General features: G+C 46.6%; 1 protein-coding gene across 3 annotated transcripts in view; it reads left to right on the forward strand.

Annotated features, from left to right (window-relative positions):
- Positions 1 to 12,039, forward strand: part of PKM (pyruvate kinase M1/2) — a 34,570-nt gene extending 22,531 nt beyond the window's left edge. For 2 of the 3 annotated variants that reach the window (XM_063926491.1, XM_063926493.1), the window contains exons 9-11: positions 1,238 to 1,404; positions 9,765 to 9,946; positions 11,527 to 12,039. In XM_063926491.1, the coding sequence (XP_063782561.1) occupies positions 1,238 to 1,404; positions 9,765 to 9,946; positions 11,527 to 11,633 (456 nt within the window). In that variant the 3' untranslated portion in view covers positions 11,634 to 12,039. Of the gene's footprint in view, positions 1 to 1,237; positions 1,405 to 1,656; positions 1,824 to 9,764; positions 9,947 to 11,526 lie in introns of all 3 variants that reach the window. The other variant, XM_063926494.1, reaches the window with a different exon arrangement.
- The last annotated feature ends 6,221 nt before the right edge of the window (positions 12,040 to 18,260 follow it).

Consider the following 18,260-nt stretch of genomic DNA (forward strand, 5'->3'; position numbering starts at 1 on the left):
AGTTATGACATTAACTGAATGCCCAAAAATCTTGGCACAATAAAATATTCTGTACAGCATTAAAACTTTCATTTTATGAATTTTCCAGGTCCTAATTCCTAAATGATATGTCACTAGTGCTCCTCTGCATGCACATGCAGGTTTGTGCACAAGAGGGTGGCATGTGCACTGCAGCCTTGGCAAGTGAAGGTAGAGTTTGTGCGCTTTTTCCCCATTGCTCTCCTGACATGTACACTCTGCTGTCTGACTTCTCATTGCTGGGTTGTAGGAGCGAGTCAGAATGCTGCATGGTGTTCTGTGGCCTTGTCTGTGCACTTATCACACCACACACATACAAGCCACATACATTTTTAAGGAAATGTGTCGGGAAAAGGTTTTCGTGAAAATTGTGTGCAATACCAGTTGTCCTGGCCATTGTAGTAGAAATGTCCTAAGTGACTCCTGTAACTGGGGCTATTAATGCTCTCCTCAGTGGGTCACCTGAACCATTATACTAGGGGAAAAAGGCACTCGTGTACACAGGGACTCTAATGGTTTCTGCCATTATATGTTCACATAACCATAGTGAAGGTCAGTTGAGTCCCCGCTATGAATTTTCTCCCAATATTGTTTTCTGCAAGGAAGGCATTTCCTTGGGGTAATAAATTGAAGGCCTACACTTTTAATGAAGTGTGATTGCTCCATTTCCTTTACCAAACCATTGGTTTATCACATGAATACAATGTTAATGAATCTTGTCAGGGTATAGAACACATCTCATCTGATATCACTGCTACCTGCTGTGCATCTTCTCTGTGTGTACAAACAGCTTATTCTGTTGTATTTGTCCTTCTAGTCACCAGTTTCAGTGACATTTGTTGTATACAGATATTTTATGGTCCTAGTATTAGGTGGCCTATTTTTCATGCTCTAGTTCTTAGTTACTGGAAAAGCCTAAAGTCTTAGCAACAGCATGTGATTACTTTGTCATATCTCTAGTGGACTCTTCTATTCTATATTAAGTCTACAGCAGCTTGATTATTGTTTGGCTACCATTGTTACCCCTGTTTTCTGTCATGCTATCCTAGTTTCCTTTCCTCTGTAACATTAGTGCTTCCTGCTCTTCCACTCTAACTTTTGACTTCTGGTTATTGGTGCAGAGAATCACTCTGCTTTCTTTTTTTTTTCTTTGGTCTGTGTCTTTCTCTCCCCCTGTTCCTTGCCCTGGTTCCTTTTTCTCCTCCCCTCCGGCTCATAGATTGCTCTGGAGGCTGAGGCTGCTGTTTTTCACCGCCAACTCTTCGAGGAACTTTTCCGTCTCAACATTAGCTCCAGGCATCCTGCAGAAGCAATGGCTGTAGGCGCAGTGGAAGCATCTTTTAAGTGTTTAGCAAGGGCAATCATAGTTCTGACCGAGTCTGGCAGGTAGGATTCTGCCTGCACCACCTTTTCTTCTAATGCGCAGCGGTTTCTCATGCTCTTCCAATCCACAGTTGAGGCAGGTCAGAGTATGAATGTTGCTAGAATGTTTTCAAGTAAAAAGTTCTGTCACTAAAAAACAAATCGGTAGATTGACTGATGTGAATGTTTCCCATCCTGTTCTCCCCTCCTTGCTCATTCACTGATCCCCCTATCCCTTGCACTGCATTTGCGGCACCACTATTCCATCACTGTTAGATCGCTCGCGAAGCAGAGGCAGCCATTTTCCACCGGCAGCTGTTTGAGGAGCTGAGACGTGTGTCCCCGCTGACCCGAGATCCAACAGAAGCGACTGCTGTTGGAGCAGTAGAGGCATCATTCAAATGCTCTAGTGGAGCCATCATCGTGCTTACCAAATCTGGCAGGTAGGAGGGTGCTTACAACAAAGTTGCATACTGTGGCTATTGGGAGAGACATCTGAGGTAAATGTTTTTTTAAAGCATAATCACTGGCTGAGGAGGGTTTAAAGGAGGAAGGATCTCTGGTTTTGACTTTTCAGTACTCTGGACAGCTGAAATTGCTGATCCTATTTCAGATGACCTTTTCTCCTGTGGATCCTCACTTGATGACCTTTCTTTGGTTGTATTTATAGCTTACAGCTTTCTGTTACAAGGTCATAGGATAGTACCATGGCCCTCATTCCGAGTTGTTCGCTCGCTAGCCGCTTTTCGCAGCAGTGCACACGCTAAGCCGCCGCCCTCTGGGAGTGAATCTTGGCTTGGCTTAGAATTGCGAATGAAGTATTCGCAATATTGCGAAAAGATTTTTCTTTGCCGTTTCTGAGTAGCTCGAGACTTACTCTTCCAGTGCAATCAGTTCAGTGCTTGTCGTTCCTGGTTTGACGTCACAAACACACCCAGCGTTCGCCTAGACACTCCCCCGTTTCTCCTGCCACTCCTGCGTTTTTCCCCAGAAACGGCAGCGTTTTTTCACACACTCCAATAAAACGGCCAGTTTCCGCCCAGAAACACCCACTTCCTGTCAATCACACTAAGATCAGCAGAACGAAGAAAAAACCTCGTAATGCCGTGAGTAAAATACCAAACTACTTAGCAAATTTACTTGGCGCAGCCGCAGTGCGAACATTGCGCATGCGCAGTTAGCGGAAAATCGCACCATTGCGAAGGAAAATAACGAGCGAACAACTCGGAATGAGGGCCCATGTCCCTTGCATTCAGACTACTCATTGCATCCTTATACAGTTTAATGACCTAAGCATTAACGAGAGAAACGGTTTTATCCCTTTTTTCTCTAACGTCCTAGTGGATGCTGGGAACTCAGTAAGGACCATGGGGAATAGCGGGCTCCGAAGGAGGCTGGGCACTCTAGAAAGATTTATGACTACCTGGTGTGCACTGGCTCCTCCCACTATGACCCTCCTCCAAGCCTCAGTTAGATCTTGTGCCCGGCCGAGGTTGGATGCACACTAGGGGCTCTCCTGAGCCCTTAGAAAGAAAGTATAGATTTAGGTTTTTTATTTTCAGTGAGACCTGCTGGCAACAGGCTCACTGCAGCGAGGGACTAAGGGGAGAAGAAGCGAACTCGCCTGCTTGCAGCCGGATTGGGCTTCTTAGGCTACTGGACACCATTAGCTCCAGAGGGATCGACCGCAGGCCCAGTCCTTGGTGTTCGGTCCCGGAGCCGCGCCGCCGTCCCCCTTACAGAGCCAGAAGCAAGAAGAGGTCCGGAAAAACGGCGGCAGAAGACATCAGTCTTCACCAAGGTAGCGCACAGCACTGCAGCTGTGCGCCATTGCTCCTCATGCACACCACACACTCCGGTCACTGAGGGTGCAGGGCGCTGGGGGGGGGGGCGCCCTGAGCAGCAATATAAACACCTTGGCTGGCAAAAATACATCACATATAACCCCCAGGGCTATATGGATGTATATTAACCCCTGCCAGATTCCATAAAAATGCGGGAGAAAAGTCTGCGAAAAAGGGGCGGAGCCTATCTCCTCAGCACACTGGCGCCATTTTTCCCTCACAGCTCCGTTGGAGGGAAGCTCCCTGGCTCTCCCCTGCAGTCTACACTACAGAACAGGGTTAAAACAGAGAGGGGGGGCACTAAATTTAGGCGCAGTATAAATTATATAAAAGCAGCTATAGGGGACATAACTCAGTTAGTCCCTGCATTATATAGCGCTCTGGTGTGTGCTGGCATACTCTCACTCTGTCCCCCCAAAGGGCTTTTGTGGGTCCTGTCCTCATTGGAGCATTCCTTGTGTGTGTGCGGTGTGTCGGTACGGCTGTGTCGACATGTTTGATGAGGAGACTTATGTGGAGGCGGAGCAGATGCCGATAAATGAGATGTCGCCCCTGGGGGCCGACACCAGAGTGGATGGATAGGTGGAAGGTATTAACCGACAGTGGCAACTCCTTACATAAAAGGCTGGATGACGTAACCGCTATGGGACAGCCGGCTTCTCAGCCCGCGCCTGCCCAGGCGTCTCAAAGGCCATCAGGGGCTCAAACGCCCGCTCCCTCAGATGGCAGACACAGATGTCGACACGGAGTCTGACTCCAGTGTCGACGAGGTTGAGACATATACACAATCCACTAGGAACATCCGTTACATGATCCCGGCAATATAAAACGTGTTACACATTTCTGACATTAACCCAAGTACCACTAAAAACAAAGGGTTTTATGTGTGGGGAGAAAAAGCAGGCAGTGTTTTGTTCCCCCATCAAATGAGTGAATGAAGTGTGAAAAAGCGTGGGTTTCCCCGATAAGAAACTGGTAATTTCTAACAAGTTACTGATGGCGTACCCTTTCCCGCCAGAGGATAAGTTACGCTGGGAGATATCCCCTAGGGTGGATAAGGCGCTCACACGTTTGTCAAGGTGGCACTGCCGTCTTAGGATACGGCCACTTTGAAGGTACCTGCTGATAAATAGCAGGAGGCTATCCTGAAGTCTGTAATTACACACTCAGGTACTAGACTGAGACCTGCAGACTGCTGCAGCGTGGTCTGTACCCCTTTCAAACAGGGATACTATTTTGCGAACATAAGACGTCGTCTTATATATGAGGGATGCACAGAGGAATATTTTGCCGGCTGGCATCCTAAATTATTGCAATGTCCATTCTGTCAGGAGGGTATTGGAGACCCGACACTAGACAGGTGATGCTGACTTTAAAAGGCACATAGAGCCTTATAAGGGTGAGGAATTGGTTGGGGATGGTCTCTGGGACCTCGTATCCACAGCAACAGCTGGGATGAAAATATTTTACCTCAGGTTTCCTCACAGCCTAAGAAACGCACTATATTATCAGGTACAGTCCTTTCGGCTTCAAAAAAGCAGGCGGGTCAAACGAGGGAAGAGGGAAAAAGCTGCACCAGCAGCCAGTTCCTAGAATCAAAATTCTTCCCCTGCTTCCTTGGAGTCCACCGCATGACGCGGGGGCTCCACAGGCGTAGCCAGGTACGGTGGGGGGCCACCTCAAAAATTTCAGCGATCAGTGGGCTCGCTCACAGGTGGATCCCTGGATCCTTCAAGTAGTATCTCGGGGGTACAAGCTGGAAGTCGAGGCGTCTCCCCCCCGCCGTTTACTCAAATCTGCCTTGCCGACAACTCCCTCAGGCAGGGAGGCTGTGCTAGAGGCAATTCACAAGCTGTATTCCCAGCAGGTGATAGTCAAGGTGCCCCTACTTCAAGGACGGGGTTACTATTCCACACTGTTTGTGGTACCGAAACCAGCCGGTTCGGTGAGACCCATTTTAAAATGGAAATCCTTGAACACTTACATAACAAAGTTCAAGATGAAATCGCTCAGGGCGGTTATTGCAAGCCTGGACGAGGGGGATTACATGGTATCCCTGGACATCAAGGATGCTTACCTGCATGTCCCTATTTAACTTCCTCACCAGGAGTACCTCAGATTGTGGTACAGGATTGCCATTACCAATTCCAGACACTACCGTTTGGACTGTCCACGGCACCGAGGGTGTTTACCAAGGTAATGGCAGAAATGATGATACTCCTTCAAAAAAAAAAGGGAGTTTTTATTTATCCCATACTTGGACGATCTCCTTATAAAGGCAAGGTCCAGGGAGCAGTTACTGGTCGGAGTAGCACTATCTCAGGAGGTGCTACAACAGCATGGCTGGATTCTAAACATTCCAAAGTCACAGCTGGTTCCTTCCACTCGCTTACTGTTCCTGGGGATGATTTTGGACACAGAACAGAAAAAAGTGTTTCTCCCGCAGGAGAAAGTCAAGGAGCTGTCATCTCTAGTCAGAGACCTCCTAAAACCAAAAAGGGTATCGGTGCATCGTTGCACACGAGTCCTGGGAAAAATGGTGGCTTCATACGAAGCAATTCCATTCGGCAGGTTCCATGCGAGGACCTTCCAGTGAGACCTCTTAGATAAGTGGTCGGGATCGCATCTTCAAATGCATCAAATGATAACCCTGTCTCCAAGGACCAGGGTGTCTCTACTGTGGTGGATGCAGGGTGCTCATCTTCTAATGGGCCGCAGTTTCGGCATACAGGACTGGGTCCTGGTGACCACGGATGCCAGCCTTCAAGGCTGGGGAGCAGTCGCACAGGGAAGAAACTTCCAGGGCCTATGGTCAAGTCAGGAGACTTCCCTACATATAAATTCTGGAACTGTAGGCCATTTACAATGCCCTAAGTCAGGCAAGACCCCTGCTTCAAAACCAGCCGGTACTGATAGTCAGACAACATCACGGCAGTCGCCCATGTGACCCGACAGGGCGGCACTAGAAGCAGGATGGCAATGGCAGAAGCCACAAGGATTATCCGATGGGCGGAAAATCACGTACTAGCACTGTCAGCAGTGTTCATTCCGGGAGTGGACAACTGGGAAGCGGACTTCCTCAGCAGACACGACCTACACCCGGGAGAGTGGGGACTTCATCCAGAAGTCTTACTGCTGTTGGTAAACCGTTGGGAAAGGCCACAGGTGGACATGATGGCGTCCCGCCTCAAAAAGAAGCTAAAGAGATATTGCGCCAGGTCAAAGGACCCTCAGGCGATAGCTGTGAACGCTCTAGTGACACGGTGGGTGTACCAGTCGGTTTATGTGTTCCCTACTCTGCCTCTCATACCAAAGGTACTGAGAATAATAAGATGGCGAGGAGTAAGAACGATACTCGTAGTTCCGGATTGGACAAGAAGGGCTTGGTACCCGGAACTTCAGGAAATGATATCAGAGGACCCATGGCCTCTGCCGCTCAGACAGGACCTGCTTCAGCAGGGACCCTGTCTGTTCCAAGACTTACCGCGGCTGCGTTTGACGGCATGGCGATTGAGCGCCGGATCCTGAAGGAAAAGGGTATTCCGGAAGAAGTCATTCCTGCGCTTATTAAAGCCAGGAAAGATGTTACGGCAAAGCATTATCACCGCATGTGGCGGAAATATGTTGCATGGTGCGAGGCCAAAAAGGCCCCAACAGAGGAATTTCCACTAGGTCGATTTCTACATTTCCTGCAAGCAGGAGTGAATATGGGCCTGAGTCTAGGCTCCATTAAAGTACAGATCTCGGCTCTGTCGATTTTTTTTTTTTTTTCTTTCAAAAAGAATTAGCTTCAGTACCTGAAGTTCAGACATTTGTGAAAGGAGTGCTGCATATTCAGCCCCCATTTGTGCCTCCTGTGGCACCTTGGGATCTCAACGTGATGTTGAGCTTCTTAAAATCACATTGGTTTGAGCCACTTAAAACCGTGGATCTAAAATATCTCACGTGGAAAGTGGTCATGTTATTGGCCTTGGCTTCAGCCAGGCGAGTGTCAGAATTGGCGGCTTTATCATGTAAAAGCCCTTATCTGATTTTCCATATGGATAGCGCATAATTGAGGACTCGTCCCCAATTTCTTCCTAAGGTGGTGTCAGCGTTTCACCTGAACCAGCCTATTGTGGTGCCGGCGGCTACTAGTGAATTGGAGGACTCCAAGTTGCTAGACGTTGTCAGGGCCCTGAAAATATGTTTCCAGGACGGCTGGAGTCAGAAACTCTGACTCGCTGTTTATCCTGTATGCACCCAACAAGCTGGGTGCTCCTGCTTCTAAGCAGTCTATTGCTCGCTGGATTTGTAGTACAATTCAGCTTGCACATTCTGTGGCAGGCATACCACAGCCAAAATCTGTAAATGCCCATTCCACAAGGAAGGTGGGATCATCTTGGGCGGCTGCCCGAGGGGTCTCGGCTTTACAACTTTGCCGAGCAGCTACTTGGTCAGGGGCAAACACGTTTGCAAAATTCTACAAATTTGATACCCTGGCTGAGGAGGACCTGGAGTTCTCTCATTCGGTGCTACAGAGTCATCCGCACTCTCCCGCCCGTTTGGGAGCTTGGGTATAATCCTCATGGTCCTTACGGAGTTCCCAGCATCCACAAGGACGTTAGAGAAAATAAGAATTTACTCACCGGTAATTCTATTTCTCGTAGTCCGTAGTGGATGCTGGGCGCCCATCCCAAGTGCGGATTGTCTGCAATACTTGTAAATAGTTATTGTTAACTAAAGGGTTATTGTTGAGCCATCTGTTGAGAGGCTCAGTTGTTTTCATACTGTCAAACTGGATATAGTATCACGAGTTGTACGGTGTGATTGGTGTGGCTGGTAAGAGTCTTACCCGGGATTCTAAATCCTTCCTTATGTCTGCTCGTCCGGGCACAGTGTCCTAACTGAGGCTTGGAGGAGGGTCATAGTGGGAGGAGCCAGTGCACACCAGGTAGTCATAAATCTTTCTAGAGTGCCCAGCCTCCTTCGGAGCCCGCTATTCCCCATGGTCCTTACGGAGTTCCCAGCATCCACTACGGACTACGAGAAATAGAATTACCGGTGAGTAAATTCTTATTTTTATTATTACTTTTATTTAGTTCCCCTATTTTTTTTTTATTTTTTCCCCCCTAAAATAATGGGCAAAATGACCATAATTGTCTTAACTTGTAGACTGCCTGATCTCAACACTAATACTTAAACCTTTATTTTATAGAACTAAGGCAGATTTATGCTTCAAACATAAACAATACTGCACACTCCCTACCTTGTGCTATTACTTGCTCTACAGTAGAGTTAAGTATGTAGGTTAACTTTGTATACTGCAATAGCATTCTTGAAGCTTTGTATTCACTAATTATGTAACGTTAAACAGCCCCACTGTTAAACTATAACAACTATAATCACTTGCAATAGAAAGATTAAGGGGTTGATGTATAAAGCCGTGGAAAAAAAAAAAAAAAAAAAGTGGAGAAGCTTCCCATGGCAATCAGCTTTGAGGTAGCAATTTATCAAGTACATTCCATGGGCAACTTCCCCACTGGTCCATTTTCTCCACTATTATCACTGCTTGATACAGCAAACTACAAGTAACCTATTACATCTTAAAATCTGAGGGGTGGAAACCACTTTACATATATTTGATACGTTGTGTGTGTGGTTGTGTTTTTTTTGTTTTTGTTTTGTTTGTGTTTTTTTTTGGTGGGGGGAGGGCGGGATTTGTTTGGGAAGCCACCAAAGCATTTTGTTTCATCACACCGCGGGTTGTTTATGCATTGTTTTATGGGTATTACACCTCACTGAGGGCTTGTACAGTATGGCAATGTATAAAACGTCCATAGTACTTGTCATGTTTGGGAGAGTAAGCAGTAGTCTCTCTCTAAATCCCATTTGCATCCAAAGTGGTCTGCTTGTTGTGTGGGTGGTTTTTTTTTTTTTTTTTTTTTTTGTTATATAAAGTGGTCTGTCATTTTAGAAGTGTTTTCTAATCGATCCAGTTAACTAATAAATCAGTTAATTTATTTTATAGTTAGTATGCCTTTTTAGTTTATGAAGATTGCAGCAGGTATTTGTTCTAGAATTTGCAATACCTCCAAGTGTAGAGGCATGCGAATTTAAAGCCCCTTTTTAAAATCAGTTAGCAGGCTGTTGTTGGGGTTTGGTTAGAAGGAAATGGAGACTTTGCTAGAAGGATCCTGGGGCACCTAGTTTGGTTATGGAAGAACATTAAGAGGTTAGTACTGATCTGACACAATCCAATAAATATCAGATGGGTTGCCATTGTCAAATCAGGAGCAATTGATGGTGCATAGTAAGGAGTTCTATACTGCAAGGGTGATAAAGCTGTGGAATTCCTTCTCGTATGAGGTTGATGCGTTTTCTACTACAAAATTTAAAAGTGGATTTCTAACAAATAGTTTTTGTAGATATGGCACACCACATGTATACTGACATTTTGTTGCCACTTATCTAATTTCTGTCATAATACACTGGAAGTTTAAATTGGATGTGGATAAGCAGCTGCTATAATGGTAAATACAATAATTTGCCTCTTTGTAGGTCTGCACATCTGGTATCTCGGTATCGACCACGTGCTCCTATCATAGCTGTGACCCGTAATGGACAGACCGCACGTCAAGCACATCTCTACCGTGGTATCTTTCCTGTACAATATAAAGAGCCAGTGAATCAGGCCTGGGCAGAGGATGTGGACCACAGAGTTAACTTTGCCATGGATATTGGTATGATGGGGGGGGGGCGGGTGGTAGATTTCAGCTAAAAACTTGATTGAGAACATGTAAAGACTACGCATGATATAAGCTTCATCACATTCTACCACCTAGGTACTTTAAACGTTACTAACAAGTTTCACTCAAATGTGCAAATTATGATTCATATCACTTTGGTGCATAGACGCCTATAGTAAATGTGTACTTTTCTAAAAATGGGGGAACTTAGTTTTGTGACCAAACCGCTTTCTAAATTTTTGATATGAGCACTTTAAACTGTTAATAAGAATGGATGTTGGGGCTAGGGAAAGGGGGGGTCAAACCTTAAATAGTGCTACTGTGCTTCACCTGTTATTGATTTAGTCCACAAACAAGGCATTCACAAAATCTGATGGATAAGCATCTACTGTTTTCCCTGTCTGAATCCCATAACCTGAAGGCTTTGGGGGGTCTATTCATGTAAGAATGCGATGTTTAGGTATAACTTTTCCCAAAAACATTGCATTATTTCATTTTTTATTTTTCTTCATGTTTATCTTTTTACGGAATTCATTAATACTTGCCTGTTCCCTGATGCAATGCAGTATCTGGCTGTTACGCAATCTTAGCTTCTCCATTCTTCTCTCTTCATATTGCTGAAAGTATTTCTTCTGCGTATGTGCCTTGTGTTTTCTTCCTCCTGTTGTCTTCTGCGCATGCCCCAGGTCATGGCTGTGTCAGCAGTGGGGGTTGCTGTCGGGAAGGGGGGGGGCGCAAAGCGAGTCGGCTGTGGTAGGGCTTCGATGACCCGACATGCTTATCTGGTCACTAGAGGACGGCAGAGCGGGCAGTCAGGAGAGGGAGACCCAGTATATACCCTGGGCTCTTCTGATTGGCTGCTGTCGCAGAAGGGGGCAGGAAAGGAGTCCGAAGTAATCACTGCTCTTCTCCCCTAACAAGCCTCCGTACGCCATCCTGAGATGGCAAATGGGTTTTGCGAGGGGAAACTGAAAGCTGGGCTTTTCGTTCATACATTAATTGCACTCACCATACAAGTGTGATGCGATTCAGCCACGGAGTGGGGGTACCTTTGGAGTACTTCTCCATGGTAACCTGCTCTGTGAATTGCGTTAAGCAGAGAAAAGCCCTGTTGAACGCAAAACAGGGCTTTCTTTGCTGCATTTGGTGTCCAGTCTGTTTGGGACCTGTCCAGAATGATGGGGGGGGGAAAAGTAGTTAAGGCTAAAGGTCGACTTTATATTATATAATCCACTCTGATTTTATTGCATAACAATTATATTATTCAAGTCATACACGCACAATGATAATAGTATTGTTACTACGTACTATAGTACAGATCATGTATGGCTTTTTTTTTTAATGAATCGCCTGCATTAAGACATTTGCTGTGAAGGTGATGGAATTATATTTAAGTATACACTGTACATTAATTAGGCTATGTAAAATGTTGAGTAGTAAATGGCAAGATTAGAATTTACTTCCAGATAGCATTGATGGCAAATGATGTCGGTCATGGAGCTTTTGAGCTCTCATGTCTGATTCTTCTAATTCATTCATTTTATTTTATTTTTCTATTTATTTATTTTTCTTAGGTAAAGCCCGTGGGTTCTTCAAGACTGGTGATTGTGTCATCGTGTTAACAGGCTGGCAGCCAGGGTCTGGTTTCACCAACACTATGCGGGTTGTGCCAGTTCCTTAAGCTTTATCATCCTCCAGTAGCTCTCGCTCACCCCTTCCCTTCTCTGCACTTAGACGGTTTTGCCCATTGTGAAAGCACACAACTGAGCCACAATTACTCCATGTTGTGGGACAGAGGCACTAATGCGTGTGTGCACAGCACTGTCCTCCTGCTCATTACACTCCTAGTTGTAATCTGTTTTCTTCATTATGCTGCACTCCTCTGGGAAACATGTAGTGCTGTTTGTCCTCACACTCCTCTCCTACTGTACCCTAATACATTGTGCTGTAAGAGTGTCTTTGTGTGGCTTCTCTGGGCAGCTATGTAGCTTGTGGTGTGTGGTTAGGGGAAGGTCTGTACCCATCTTGTCATCAGTCTGTCAGCAGTGCACTGAGATTAGTGTTCAATAAAACCATGCTACGAAGCACACCTGTTTCTTGTTTGTTTTCCTACCAGTCTAGTGTGAAGAGTGGAAGATGAAGTACAGTACACATACTATACAGTAATACTTGGTCAAATTCTTGTTAATGTAGGGGAATCTGTACATGTGGTCTTAGTGCTCCAGGCACTGTTCCATCAAACTGTCCTCATTAAAAATAAGTCTTTAGGTATCCTCTGGTGTAATCATTGAAGAATGGGTTAAGCATCTAGTATAATAATCTGTATACTATATTTTAATACATACAGATGGAGCCACGCTTATCTTGCCTTCTCTGCTGCACCTAGGCACACCATGGTTTACTAGCATAAGCCCTTCATCTATTGTTCTCAGCTACAATACAGAGAGAACAATACATCAGGGGATTAAGGGGGTCATTCCGAGTTGATCGCACGCTGCAACTTTTTGCAGCCCATGCGGTCAACTAGACGCCGCCTATGGGGGAGTGTATTTCTTTCATCCATCTGGGGGACGCTGCGCCATTACTTGTGGGTTAGAGGTGTGTGGTTGTGGAGTTTGGCACAGAACTAATAAAACCTGACTCCTCCCCCCTCTAACCCCTCCCATCTCCTTCCTGCCTAGCCAGTACCTCAGTTTTAGTTTTGTGCCTGTGGAGTACAGACACAGTTTTTCTTTCTCCTTAGATTTTTTTTTTTTTTTTCCTTTCTTATTTTTCTATACCTAGTCCCTGTCTACAGGTGACAGGTATAAATGGAACAAGGATGCTGTCAGAAAGGGCCACCATACCTTGGTCACTGGGGCCTTTTTATTCACTAAAGCGACAGATCAAAAAGGTACTGGACAGCCACAATCTGTCACTGACAGTATTGGGCTGCCCCTAACTGCTTTTATTATTATTTTATTATTATTTTATTTAATATTTTTTTTTTGATTATTATTTCACCCCCCCCCGACCCCCTCTCCCCCGGCGCAAACCCACCAGCGGGAGCTATGCCGGAGACCTGTATCCCTACACCCGCAGTAGTGTCTGAGGGGCTGTGGGGACGGACGGGGATCCCGGAGAAGCCGCCGCGTAAGTCGCTATGCTTGGCAACGCGCGGCAGCCCGAACTTCCGGTTGATCGCGTAGTAACAGGAGTGCAGGGACGGCTTCCCGCCCTGCTCTGCCCGCGCGCGCGTCACTTTGCCTGACGCCATCTTCCGATGGGGACGCTGTGCAGTACAGGAGAGCCTCTCAGGGGGAGACTTTATTTACAAAACCGCAAGTATAGAGGGGCTATTCATAGGGGAAGATTACAATCAAGCTAATGGGCTAAGGCTGTTTATTACTTAGCAAAGAGAGCCAGCATACTGGGTTACAGTCCCAGAGATCTCTTCAAGCTATAAATTTCCTATTGAAAGGTCACAAGTCACAATTGTATGCTACTTTCTTTAGTACATTCAGAATAGAGAAAATGACTAGTAAACCGGACAAACCTTCAAAGGGAAAAACGGCCTCAGTGGTTTAAATTTTCCTGCTCTCAGTGTGGCTCAAAGCTAGAAAAAGGTAGTACTGATGCGGGTACCCTATGTACAGCATGTTCTGGTGCAATTTCAGATTTGCGTCAGTCTAGAGAGACTGAATCTGCTCGGACTCAGGTGGAGCCCTTGTGGGCCCAGAATATGGGCAGGAGTATCACTGATTTAACTCAGTCCTTAAATAAGTTTGTAAATGCGGCCAGCAGTTCAACTGCTACTAAGCGATCGCAGCCGTTACCAGCTATAGCGTTTCCAGGTAAGGAGGCGGACACTCTGTCATCTCCTTTGGAGGAGGGGGAGGTAGATCCTGAATGGGATGAAGTTTCGGCTTGGGAAGTTAGATTGCTAATAGAAGCCATTCGTCAGACTCTTAATATTCAGGACGCGGCGGTGGAGGAAACTCCTTCCCCCTTTTTCAAACGACAGAAGAGACAGGTTACTGCCTTCCCTTCTTATTCTCACTTTACAGATATTTTAAAAGAACCCTGGCTTAAGCCGGATTCTCGTTTTCAGGCGCCTAAACAGTTAAACTTTCTATATCCCTTTACGGAGGAAGATACAAAATTTTGGGAGACGGCCCCAAAGGTAGATGCTCCTATTTCACATCTGGCAAAAGCTACGGTGATTCCGTCGGTACAGTCTGTGACCTTAAAAGACACTACCGATAGGAAGATAGAAGCATTACTAAAATCTATGTTTTCTTTATCAGGTGTTTCCCTCCGTCCAGTACTGGCGAGTGCCTGGGTACTTAAGGCCGTGGATGAATGGCTTGCACAGGTGGTATCGGGAATGCAGTCGGACGATCCGTCAGAAGCCATCCAATTAGCAGAGCAGATTTCGGAGGCCCTCACTTATGTGGGTGAGGCCTGGTTGGATTCGGTTGCGCTACAGTCTCGGGTTTCAGCCTTGACAGTATCCGCAAGACGCTCCTTGTGGCTTAGAGTTTGGAATGCTGATTCTGACTCAAAGCAAACCTTGACGGCAGTGCCTTTTGAAGGTGAGTTTCTTTTTGGATCAGAGTTAAAGAAGATTATTCAGACACTACTGGAGGAAAGAGTCCTTTCCTTCCATCTGCACCTCACAAACCAAAACCTACAAGGTTTCGGTCCTTTCGTACACAGGGCAGAGGTAGTTTCCAATCCTTTCGTGCTTCCTACAGATTTCCAAGACGGGGGTCTTTCAGAGGAAGAGGATCCCAGGCTATTCGCAGGCCGGCCAGTAAGCCTGCCGACAAACCTGAGCCATGACGCCTCAGGTCTCCTGGAGGGATCAAAGAAGGTTGGGGCCCGGTTACTTCAGTTCAAGGATGTGTGGCTCCTATCAAAACCGGATCGGTGGATAATGGGAGTCATATCCAGAGGATATATGTTGGATTTCGAAGAAACAGTCCCAACCCGGCTATTTATAACACCTCTCCCAGACGATCCCTCCAGACGTCAAGCTCTCCTTCAGGCAATAACAACCCTCTTACAAAATGGAGTAATCATTCCGGTTCCCTCTCATCAGAGGGGTCGGGGTTTTTACTCAGGTCTTTTTCTCGTAGACAAGCCGGATGGTTCGTTTCAAACCATTCTGAATCTGAAGGCTCTCAACCCGTATCCCTCAACCCAAAAATTCAAGAACATAAGACGCTTACTTACATGTCCCGATTAGGGTAGGACATCAATCTCTACTGAGATTTGCAGTGGGCCCGGAGCACTTTCAGTTTCAGGCTCTTCCCTTTGGTCTCTCTACGGCTCCCCGGGTTTTTACAAAGGTCATAGGTCATGTAGTCGCAGTTCTCCGTTGTCAAGGGGTCAACATCACTCCATATTTGGACGACCTGTTGGTCAAGGCACCATCAGCGGAGATTCTCACTCAGAACCTGCATCTCACGATGGAGACGCTACAGTCGTTCGGGTGGATAATCAACTTTCCAAAGTCATCTCTACTTCCTTCTCAGAAAATGATTTTTCTTTATCATCCACTAGGGGTCACTGGAGTACTCTTGGGATATGGACGGCTTCCACCGGAAGAAGGCACTGAATAAATTAATTTTTGAGACTACTCCTCCCCTCCATATCCTCGAGCACTTAAGTGTTTTTTCTGTGCTCGACACAGTTAGAAGGCATAGTGGAGCTCGTCCACGAAGTATTGGAATTTTTTTTTTTTAGTTCCTAAGTTTTTCTTCTTTTCAAGGATTTCCACGTCCTTTCCCCCCTTCTAACAGGCGTGGGTCAGGGACAGTGGAAGCGGCTGAGAACAGCCGTGAGTGTCGGACCTCTCTGTAAAGAGCTCCCTCACTCCACCTGCAGGCTGCCTGCAAAAAGCTGGACGGAGCTTGGATGAGAAGCCCCGTCATAGACTTTGGTCACGGTCCAGGTATGTTAGGGGCGGTCAGCTCTTGCTGCCGCTCCACTGTTGGGGATTGTATTGGGTACTCACCGCTGCCCGGAGCGCGTGTGCATGGGCCGCGTCACGGCTCCATGCGGCGCGCTCTCACTCTCCGCTCCCAGCATCTTAAATCGCCGCAGCAGCGCTGCCTGGCTACACAGACACTCCGCAAAATGTGTGTGGCGGGCGGGAGCGCGTGTGCATAGGCCGCTCCAGGGCTCTATGCAGCACGCTCGCTGCTTCCGCTATCCGCCCGCAGCAGCCGAGGAGTTCCCGCTGCCTGGGCCTACAGGTACAGGCCGCTCACACGGCCCTATGCAGACTTCCACAGGCCCCGACCCGGTGCTGTACACGGAGGTCGTGGGAGTGGGGGGGGGGAGACATTGGCAGTATTTGGCATGCTTAATATGTTAATGTTCTCCTGTCTGTTCCAGGTTTCCTTTATTACATCTCGGCTAAGAGTGGTACTAGGGGAATTTTGGGGTCAGTTTTCTTATTGCTGGCAGGCACTGCACTTGCCTGATATATACCAGGAACTTTGGTGTTATTACTGAGTCGTGCAGTCTGTCTGTGTGTAGTTTGTATTGTCTGTCTTTTATAATGAGTAAGACACCAGCAAAATCTAAGAAACATTTTTCATGTCATGTCTGTAAGAGTGTGTTGCCTGATGGATCCACCACATGTACAGCATGTGTTGTTAATACAGCCATAAATACGATTTCAGAAGTAAAACCACCATCTCTGGACCCTCCATGGGCTTTACTTGCAGATGTATTAGTTGGTTTACAATCAGAGCTGGCCGCCTCTCGTGAAGAAAGAGAGGCGGCAAGATCTGAGTTTAAAATGAGACCATTTGAGTTACCAGAGTCTCAATCTGGTCAGAGGCCCACCTTGAGTGGAAAAGATAAATTTCCTTTTCCTAATAATTCTCCAGTCTCTGGGATACTAGACCTCACTGAACAGGAGTATGAGGAGGGCGAAATAGGGCAACAGTCAGATAGTGACGATTTTGACAGCCCAGGTATTGACAATCTCATCAGAGCAGTACGTCAGTCGCTGGAGTTTACGGAAACTGAGGAGCCCCTGACGAATGATGAGGTAGTTTTTACTAAACGACAGAGATCTCCGATGTGTTTCCCTATTTCGGAATCTCTTAATAAAATGTTACTGGAATCACGGAAAAATCCGGATAAACGGTTTTCTATTCCTCGTAGATTTAAATCGAGTTACCCGTTTCCAGAGTCCATGACAGCTACTTGGGAGAACCCACCATTGGTGGATTCATCCGTATCCAAACTTACAAGGAAGTTAACCATACCAGTACCAACTGCTACTACGCTTAAAGACCCTGCAGATCGTAAAATAGAGGCTATGCTAAGGTCCATGTATACAGCAGCTGGAGTGCTGCTGAGACCTGGGTTGGTTGGCATTTGGGTTACTAAAGCTTTAATGGTATGGATAAAAGAGCTCAAGTCGGCTCTGCAAGATGACCATCTCATACTTCTCGCGGATCAAATCTGGGAAGCTGCTGAATATCTATGTACAGCTTCTACTGACGTCTGTCGGCTTACTTCTCGCCTGTCCTCATCGCTAGTCATAGTACGACGAGCACTTTGGCTGCGTTCTTGGCAGGCGGAGACGGAGGTTAAAAAAGGTATAGAGGCATTGCCTTATGATGGCGAGAAGCTTTTCGGTCCTGAATTGGACAAATGGATTTCTGAGGCTACTGGAGGAAAGTCTGTGTTTCTTCCATCGCCTACAACTATACCTAAACGGAAATATTCTGGTCCGGCGTTCAAATCCTTTAGAACTCAGCCCTTTCGTGGGCAGGGCACAGGAGCAGTCACGCCTGGTAGAAGAGGTCGGGGACGTAGTGCTCGACAATCCAATGCACGTCGTCAAGACACTAAGACCACTAACAAACCAGTGGCATGACGGGCTCCCAGCCCATCTCGGATCTCCAATTGTGGGAGCACGCCTTCAGAGCTTTCAGGGGGCGTGGCTGCAGACGTCCACAGATGGGTGGATCCGCAAGTTAGTATTAGAGGGTTACAAAATAGAGTTCGATTATCTTCCGACAGGAAGATTTTTCACGACAGGACTGCCTGTGTCGGACGACAAGAAAGCAGTTCTGCAGGTTGCCATTCAGTCTCTGCTGAATGCTGCAGTTGTAATTCCGGTCCCCGTGCAGGAACAGGGGCAGGGTTATTATTCCAGTCTGTTTCTGGTACCAAAACCAGATGGCTCAGTCAGGCCAATATTGAACCTAAAAGGTCTCAATCATTACGTCACTTACCACAGATTCAAGATGGAATCTCTCAGGTCAGTAATTGCAGGGTTAGAGCCGCAGGAATTCAT

This window comes from Pseudophryne corroboree, chromosome 6 (genome assembly GCF_028390025.1).
Source record: "Pseudophryne corroboree isolate aPseCor3 chromosome 6, aPseCor3.hap2, whole genome shotgun sequence".
NCBI lineage: Eukaryota > Metazoa > Chordata > Amphibia > Anura > Myobatrachidae > Pseudophryne > Pseudophryne corroboree.